This window comes from Ascaphus truei, chromosome 9, assembly GCF_040206685.1.
Source record: "Ascaphus truei isolate aAscTru1 chromosome 9, aAscTru1.hap1, whole genome shotgun sequence".
Taxonomy (NCBI): domain Eukaryota; kingdom Metazoa; phylum Chordata; class Amphibia; order Anura; family Ascaphidae; genus Ascaphus; species Ascaphus truei.
This window is the reverse complement of record NC_134491.1, coordinates 21031749-21040691: the sequence shown is the minus strand read 5'-3', so window position 1 is coordinate 21040691 and position 8943 is coordinate 21031749. Positions and strand designations below refer to the sequence as shown.

At 54.2% G+C, this 8943-nt stretch overlaps 1 protein-coding gene across 1 annotated transcript in view; it reads right to left on the bottom strand.

The window, feature by feature from the left end:
* The window catches only part of LOC142502546 (acidic mammalian chitinase-like), a 9996-nt gene extending 8383 nt beyond the window's left edge, over nt 1-1613 (bottom strand). Inside the window, exon 1 of the mRNA XM_075613674.1 lies at nt 1500-1613. Within this exon, the coding sequence (XP_075469789.1) occupies nt 1500-1524 (25 nt within the window). The 5' untranslated portion in view covers nt 1525-1613. The remainder of the gene's footprint in view (nt 1-1499) is intronic.
* Between the last annotated feature and the right edge of the window lie 7330 nt (nt 1614-8943).

The window sequence follows — 8943 nt, the reverse complement described above, 5'->3', positions numbered from 1 at the left end:
TCATAAACCTGAGAGAGAGACTCAGAAAGTCAGCAAACCTGAGAGAGCGTGGAAGAGAGTGTCAGTAAACCTGAGAGAGATAGAGAGGGGGGGGGGAGAAAGAGATGGGGGGTGAGAGAAAGATGGGGGGGGGGGAGAAAGAGGGGGAGAAAGAGGGGAGGGGGTGGGGGGAGAAAGAGGGGAGGGGGTGGGGGGAGAAAGAGGGAGGGGGTGGGGGAGAAAAAGGGGAGAGGGGAGGGGGGAGAAAGAGAGGGGAGAGGGGAGGGGGGGGAGAAAGAGAGGGGGAGAGGGGAGGGGGGGGAGAAAGAGAGGGAGAGGGGAGGGGGGAGAAGAGAGGAGAGGGGAGAGGGGAGGGGGGAGAAAGAGAGGGGAGGGGGGGGAGAAAGAGAGGGGAGGGGGGGGAGAAAGAGAGGGGAGGGGGGGGGAGAAAGAGAGGGGAGAGGGGGGGGGGAGAAAGAGAGGGGAGGGGGGGGAGAAAGAGAGGGGAGGGGGGGGAGAAAGAGAGGGGAGGGGGGGGAGAAAGAGAGGGGAGGGGGGGGAGAAGAGGGGAGGGGGGGAGAGAAGAGAGGGGAGGGGGGGGAGAAAGAGAGGGAGGGGGGAGAGTGGGGAGGGGGGAGAAAGAGAGGGGAGGGGGGGGAGAAAGAGAGGGGAGGGGGGGGAGAAAGAGAGGGGGAGGGGGGGGGGGGAGAAAGAGAGGGGAGGGGGGGGAGAAAGAGAGGGGAGGGGGGGGAGAAAGAGAGGGGAGGGGGGGAGGGGGGGAGAAGGAGTGGGGAGAGGGGGAGGGGGGGGAGAAGGAGAGGGGAGGGGGGGGAGAAGAGAGGGGAGGGGGGGGAGGAGAGGGGAGGGGGGGAGAAGGAGAGGGGAGGGGGGGAGAAGGAGAGGGGAGGGGGGGGAGAAGAGAGAGGGGAGGGGGGAGAGGAGGGGGGGGAGAGGAGAGGGGAGGGGGGGAGAAGGAGAGGGGAGGGGGGAGAAGGAGAGGGGAGGGGGGGGGGGAGAAGGAGAGGGGAGGGGGGGGAGAAGGAGAGGGGAGGGGGGGGAGAAGGAGAGGGGAGGGGGGGGGAGAAGGAGAGGGGAGGGGGTGGGGGGAGAAAGAGAGGGGAGGGGGGGGAGAGAAAGAGAGCGGAGGGGGTGGGGGGGAGAAAGAGAGGGGGAGAGGGGAGGGGGGGGAGAGGGGAGGGGGGAGTGCAAAGAGTTGTTGTTTTTAGTAAACAACTAAAATAAAGAGACAAAGTAAATGAGAAGTGTATTAGAAAGCTCACTGCTCAGTTTGTTTTAATTAACGATCAGCATGAGGAGCAGCTCGTTAAGGAAATCCGGTGCAAAGTAACAGCGCAGACCAGCGCAGGTTAACATGCCTCTGCTCTTAATGGGATGTTATCCTTTAATAAATCTGGTGCTGTTTTCACCCCACTTTCGCAGCCGGACACTTTCAGAAAATGACCCCCGGCCACCCCGGTGGTAATGGAGATTCTCCGAGTCACGGCCTTTCGGTCACTCACCCGCCAAGAGCAGCATCTTCCCCATGTCTCCGTCCGCTTCAGCGCTGACTCCGGCCTCAGGGTGTCCCTTTATAGCGGGGGGGGACGGCAGGTATCAGCGTGGGAGCCTCACAGCCGCAGATAAAGCCGCTTCCAAAACCCACAGAGAGAACCTCATTATTACCGTATCAATAGATTTGTCACCACTAACGACCTAGAGAGGGAACAGCAGAGAGGGGGACAAATCAGAGCCCTTCCCTGACCATCGTCTGTCCCAGCGATAAACGTCCCGTGTCCCTGAGCGCTCACGTCACTGATAACTGGGAGGGAGCGATTGGATGCATAACCCCTCCTTACCCGGCTCCAAAGGAGTGCTTGTCACTCCTGTATGCCCGCAGACCTGGCAAGACCCCAGTACTGAGGTGGGAACGGTATTACACCACCCACCCACAGCAGTGGGAGCTAGCCCGGAGTGTGGTATAGCGTTGCTGGGCCTGTAGAGAGAGTGGTTAATGATACTTGCAACGTCAGATGGTATAAGCGTAAGGATGGTCGTGTCCGTGTGCCAATGTCCAGGGGGTCCAGAGAGTAGAGTCGTCAGGGTACAAAGCCAGGTCCAAGGATGCCAGAGGTAAACGAGGTAGTGTCCGTAGCAAGGTTCAAAGGGGTACAGAGAGCAGGGTAGTCCAGGACAAGCAGGGGTCAAAGCCAGGGGAATCCAAAGTAAACACAGGAGCAGGATACAGAAGGGACACAGAGGGAGCACAGCATAGGTCAGCACACACAGGGACAAGTAGAAAAATAAGGCAGTGCACTGCCCAAAGTAACAGAAGGAGGCTCACGGTTTTAAGCAACAAAAAATAGATTTATTACATAAAAGTGGACAAAAGGGTCCCCCCCTAGGCCACAGCAGGGGTCCACCAACTAGTTTCAGGCCAAAATGCCCTTTATCCTAAACCTCAGTTTATTATGCCAAACAGGACTTGTTTTTTCTGATGCACTGGCTTTCTACACAGCACACACAGAGAAACAGGAACTATGCAGAGCGAGGAAGAAGAGGACAGACGGACAGACAGGGATTATAAAGGGAGACACACCAATAGGAGAGAGGGAGGAGCAGAGAGAGAAGTGGGAGACAACAGAGATAGGTCAGGGAGATGAGAGGAGGAGACAGAAGGGGCAGTCAGGGGAGTGACCTGTAGGGATTGGGAGGAGGAGTCAGGATCGTGGCAGACCAAAGAAGAGGGGCGTGTGCGCACCCTCTGTAAGTTGAGGGTGCGCGCGACAGGCTGTGACAGGGAGATCGCCCGCAGGGACCGGGAGGAGTAAGCAGAAGGGAGACAGAGCCCAGAGGAGGAGCGTGGTGCGCGTGCCCTCCGTAAGCTGAGGGAGCGCGCGCACAGGCCGCGTCACCAGGCGCACGGAGCGCCGCGGGCACCCCACTGGAGAGAGGCAGAGGAGCGGACGGGACTGCCAGGGACGGTGAGGTACTGACAGCGGGCATAGCGGGCGTCTGGGAGCGGGGAGCATCACTGCAGGGGCTCGGGGACCGCACGGGGCGCGCGAGGCCTGCGGGGCATGCGCTGAGGCAGTGGGAGAGAGGTAGACGGAGCGGGACAGGAGTGGGAAAGGGTAGAAGGATTGGCAGGAGATGGGACAAAGGGAGAGAAAGAAGGGGAAGGAATCCCCTGAATCGTCACAGTGTCCCCCCTTGAGGATCGATCTCTGAGCGATCCAACCAGGGCTTGAGAGGGAACTTCTGGTGGAACTGAAGGAGTAGTCTTGGGGCATGGATGTGAGGTGCTGGTTCTTCTGAACAATAGCCCTTCAGTGGACCAGGAATTGGAGTCTATTTTTGGACCAGCGGGAATCGATAAGTGATTGGACCTCATACTCTGTTGACCTAGGGTGGAGACTGGATTGGGTTTTCGAGAGGGGACAGGAAAATGAGGACTGGGTACGAAGGGTTTAAGAAGGGAAGCGTGGAACACCGAAGAAATCTTCATGGTAGGAGGCAGGTCGAGACGGTAAGCCACAGATTAATCTTCTCCAATATTTTGAATGGGCCTAGGAATCGAGGAGATAGTTTGGGCGATGGTGTTTTCAGCCTGATATTTTTTGAGGATAACCACACCCGGTCGCCAGGTTTGAAGAAGGCCAGGTTGACGATGACGATCTGCCTTGGTCTTTTGCTTGGCAACCATCGATTGTAAAGTCTTGAGGATCTTTTCCAAGATTCTTGAAGATCGACAACATGAGAGTCGGCCGCAGGAACGCCCGAAGGGGAGGACGAGAGAGGAAGGCTACTGGATGGAAACCGAAGTTAATAAAAAATGGAGACTCCTGAGTAGACTTGTTTCTAAGAGAATTTATAGCAAATTCGTCTCATGGCAAAAAATCCACCCAGTTGTCTTGTGAGTCCGATATGAAACATCTTAGATATTGTTCAAGGGTTTTATTCATCCTCTCTGTTTGACCATTGGTTTGAGGATGGTATCCTGAGGAAAACAAAAGAGAGATACCGAGTCTTTGGAAAATGCCCGCCAGAATTTTGAGATGAACTGTGATCCACGGTCAGAGACAATAGAAATGGGAACGCCATGTAACCTGAAAATTTATTTGGAGAAGACGTCAGCCAACGTGGCAGAGTTAGGAAGACCCTTGAGGGAATAAAGTGTGCCTGTTTAGAGAACCTGTCTACTACGACCAGAATGGTGTTCATCCCTTTGGAAATGGGCAGTTCAACGATGAAATCCATCGACATATGTTTCCAGGGTTGTTCTGGAATGGGAAGAGGTAAGAGAAGTCCAGAAGTTTTGTGATGGAGTGTCTTACTCTGGGCACATACAGGACAGGCGGTGGTAAAGTCGAGAATGTCTTGGTTCATTTTAGGCCACCAAAAAGTCAGTTTAATGAGATCTGCTGTCCTTTTGAAGCCTGGATGACCGACTGCTCTAGAAGAATGACCCCAAATTAAAACTTTATGGCGAAAGCGTGGAGCTGCGTTTAGGCGTTCTTCTGGTACCCTGAACCTGCTGGGAATGTGAGCTTGTGCTTTGTTGATCTCGTTCAACACATCGAAGTTGTTAGCGGAAATTATACATTTGGCAGGAAGAATAGGCTCCGTGGTTTCATTAGCTTCGATTTCGGTGGCGAACTGACGAGAGAGAGCGTCCGCTTTGACATTTTTGGTACCAGGAATATATGAGATGGTGTAGTTAAAGCGGGAAAAGAAGAGTGACCAGCGAGCCTGGCGGGATCCCAGCCGACGTGCCCCCTCAATATATAACACATTTTTGTGGTCAGTGAGAATAGCAACTGGTTCTTTGGACCCCTCCAAAAGGTATCTCCATTCTTGAAGAGCCAGTTTTATGGCCAAAACTTCACGATTACCAACATCATAATTCCTTTCGGCAGATGAAAATTTCTGTGAAAGAAAACCACAGGGGCGAAGTTTCTCTTGGGGAAGGACTGCGCCGGCTCCTACGTCCGAGGCGGCGACCTCCAAAGTGAAGGGGAGGGAGGTATATCAATGGCGAAGGATGGGTACAGAAACGAAAGCCTTCTTAAGAACCTCAAAAGCACAAATAGCCTCAGGAGACCAGGAAGCAATATCAGCGCCCTTCTTGGTCAATGCGGTGATGGGAAGAGCAATAGAAAAAAATTTTTTGATGAATTTCCTGTAATAGTTGGCAAAGCCGAGAAAACGCTGCACAGCCTTGAGTGAATTAGGCAGCGGCCAATCGAGAACAGCTTTCAGTTTCTCTGGATCCATGGAGAAGCCTTGGCTGGAGATGATATAGCCTAAGAAGGCAGTAGAGGACTGGTGGAACAAACACTTCTCCATCTTGGCATAAAGGCGATTAGAACAGAGTCTAGAAAGCACTAGCTTGGTATGTTGAATGTGTTCCTCCAGATTTTTAGAAAAAATTAGAATGTCGTCTAGGTAGACTATGACAAATGTTCCCAATACATCGCGGAAGATGTCGTTCATGAACTCTTGAAAAACGGCAGGAGCGTTACATAAACCAAAGGGCATAACAAGATATTCATAATGTCCAGAACATGTGTTAAATGTAGTTTTCCACTCTTCCCCCTCCCTTATGCGAATGAGATTATAGGCACCTCTTAAGTCGAGCTTTGAGAAGATAGAGCCCCCCTGGAGACGATCGAACAATTCTGAGATAGGCGGAAGAGGATACCGGTTCTTCACCGTGATCTTATTGAGTCCGCGGAAGTCAATGCACGGCCTAAGCGATCCATCCTTCTTCTTCACAAAGAAGAAGCCAGCCCTGGCAGGGGAGGTAGAGTTGCGGATGAATCCCTTCTCCAAATTTTCCTGAATATAGGACGTCATGGCCTCGGTCTCCGGAACGGAGAGTGGACATGACTTAGACTTCGGCAGGATGGTCCCTGCAATGAGATCGATAGGACAATCGTACGGACGATGAGGAGGAAGGATCTCCGCTTGTACCTTGTTGAACGCATCCAGGTACTCATGATACACGGTAGGCAGGGTCAATAGATTGGAAGAAGTGGAATCCAGACCGGCCAGCACCGCAACAGGAGACTTCACAGGAGCGGCATCTGCGGACGAAGGCCACTGGAGAGGCAGAACACCGGTCCAGTCAATGCGCGGATTGTGGAGTTGAAGCCAAGGCAATCCTAAAATAATTTGCACAGTAGGAGATTGAAAAATATCGAAGATGATTACCTCCTTATGGCCATCAGCCAAGGTCAACGTAAGAGGAATAGACTCCCAAATGTTAAAAGCCGGCTGGGGTGGTCAGCCGTCGATGGCCTCAAGGCCAATGCGGGTTTTCCTTCTGACCATGGGAATTTGGTTCTCCGACGCGAACGTCTGGTCCAGGAAATTACCACCCGATCCCGAGGCGACGAAAGCTTCAACCTTCAGGAAAAGGTTTGGGCCCTCCAACGTTGCAGGAAGCAGAAACTTCTTTGGGAGAGCTTCGGGAGGAGAGGGGCAAGGAGAGACAGTACCCAGTAGAAGCCCCTCTACCTTTACTGGGTGTGCCTGTTTCCCGGCTTCAGGGGACAATTCTGGAGGCGATGTTCTGGAGAAGCACAGTAGAAGCAAAGTCTATTCAAGCGTCGCCGCGCTTTTTCCGTGGCCCGAAGTTGCTGACTGCTGACCTGCATCGGTTCTGGAGGCTTCAGTGCCAGGAGAGGTGTTGTAGGCGACTTGTGAGAAACAACAGAAGAAGGAGAGCGAGAACAGTGTCTCTCGTGCCGTCGCTCCTGAGTACGCTGATCCATGCGTACACTCAGGGTAATCAACTCCTCCAGGGAAGACGGCCGGGCATGAGTAGCTAGGTCGTCTTTCAACGTATCTGAGAGTCCGTGCCAGTACGCGGTGGCGAGTTCCTCATCATTCCATTGGACTTCAGCGGCCAGCGCGCGGAACTCGATGGCGTATTTGGCAGCAGATCTTCGGGCCTGTGAAATGTGAAAAAGAGAGAAGGTGGCTGTCTCGCGCCGTGCAGGAGTATCAAATACAAGTTGCAACTCGCGTCTGAAGAGAGAGTAATCTTGCGTTACTTCACTTTTGCGCTCCCACAGGGGGAGGCCCAGGCGAGAGCGTCTCCGGTGAGCAAGGCGTAGACATATGCTACTTTAGCACGACCAGTGGGAAACAGGGAGGGGGACATCTCAAACTGCACCTCACATTGGTTTAAGAAGCCGCGGCAGGCGAGGGGGTCCCCATCGTAGCGACTCGAAGAGTGAATCCGGGGCCCAGGGTTGGCGTAGGTTGTGGCCACCGGTGACATAGGGACCATGGAACTCTCCTGAGGGGAGAACTTAGCCATTTTTTGGGAGACAGTAGACAGCTGGTTACTGACAAATTGTAAGGCCTCTATGGAAATACTAGTACCCACCTCAGGGGGGTCTGTGTTGGTTGGGCTCTGCATAATGTCACGCCTGTATGCCCGCAGACCTAGCAAGACCCCAGTACTGAGGTGGGAACGGTATTATACCACACACCCACAGCAGTGGGAGCTAGCCCGGAGTGTGGTATAGCGTTGCTGGGCCTGTAAAGAGAGTGGTTAATGATACTTGCAACGTCAGATGGTATAAGCGTAAGGATGGTCGTGTCCGTGTGCCAATGTCCAGGGGTCCAGAGAGTAGAGTCGTCAGGGTACAAAGCCAGGTCCAAGGATGCCAGAGGTAAACGAGATAGTGTCCGTAGCAAGGTTCAAAGGGGTACAGAGAGCAGGTTAGTCCAGGACAAGGTAGGTAAGGGAATCTCCCTTAATTGGATACTCAATTAATAGTCCAGGACAAGCAGGGGTCAAAGCCAGGGGAATCCAAAGTAAACACAGGAGCAGGATACAGCAGGGACACAGAGGGAGCACAGCATAGGTCAGCACACACAGGGAAACAGGAACTATGCAGAGCGAGGAAGAAGAGGACAGACAGGGATTATAAAGGGAGACACACCAATAGGAGAGAGGGGAGGAGCAGAGAGAGAAGTGGGAGACAACAGAGATAGGTCAGGGAGATGAGAGGAGGAGACAGAAGGGGCAGTCAGAGGAATGACCTGTAGGGATTGGGAGGAGGAGTCAGGAACGTGGCAGACCAAAGAAGAGGAGCGTGTGCACGTGCCCTCTGTAAGTTGAGGGTGCGCGCGCACAGGCTGTGACAGGGAGATGGCCCGCAAGGACCGGGAGGAGGAAGCAGAAGGGAGACAGAGCCCAGAGGAGGAGTGTGTGCGCGCGCCCTACGTAAGCTGAGGGAGCGTGCGCACAGGCTGCGTCACCAGGCTCACGGAGCGCCGCGCTGCGGGAACCCCGCTGGAGAGAGGCAGAGGAGCGGACGGGACTGCCAGGAACGGTGAGGTATTGGCCGTGGGCATAGCGGGCGTCTGGGAGCGTCACTGCAAGGGCTCGGGGACCGCGCGGGCGCGCGAGGCCTGCGGGCATGCGCTGAGGCAGTGGGAGAGAGGTAGACGGAGCGGGACAGGAGTGGGAAAGGGTAGAAGGATTGGCAGGAGATGGGACAGAGGGAGAGAAAGAAGGGGAAGGAATCCCCTGAATCATCACAGTGCTACATCGTGTAGTATCCAAGGTATAGTGGTGCTCTGTCTCTTTTCTGTACCTTCCTTGGACCTCATGCAGGTTGGGGCGTGTGAGCAGCGAAGTTACAAGATGGCGGCCAGGAGCTTTTCTCATTCAAACAGACATGCTTTATTTATATTTGGCATGATTCAGGGCCGGCCGGAAATATTCCGGGGCAGACATGGGGTGCGGGGCCTCTTACCCTTTCCTTCGCCATCGCTTCCTGCAGGGGCTGTCATCATGGAGCCGCGATTTTAAATGGCGCTGCGTTGCCATTGCAACGTGATGCCGCACAACATCCCATTGTCATGGCATCGCGACAGCATGTGATGATGCGGCGCCATGATGAGGGACCCTGCAGGAAGAGATGCAGGAGAAGGTAAGAGAGT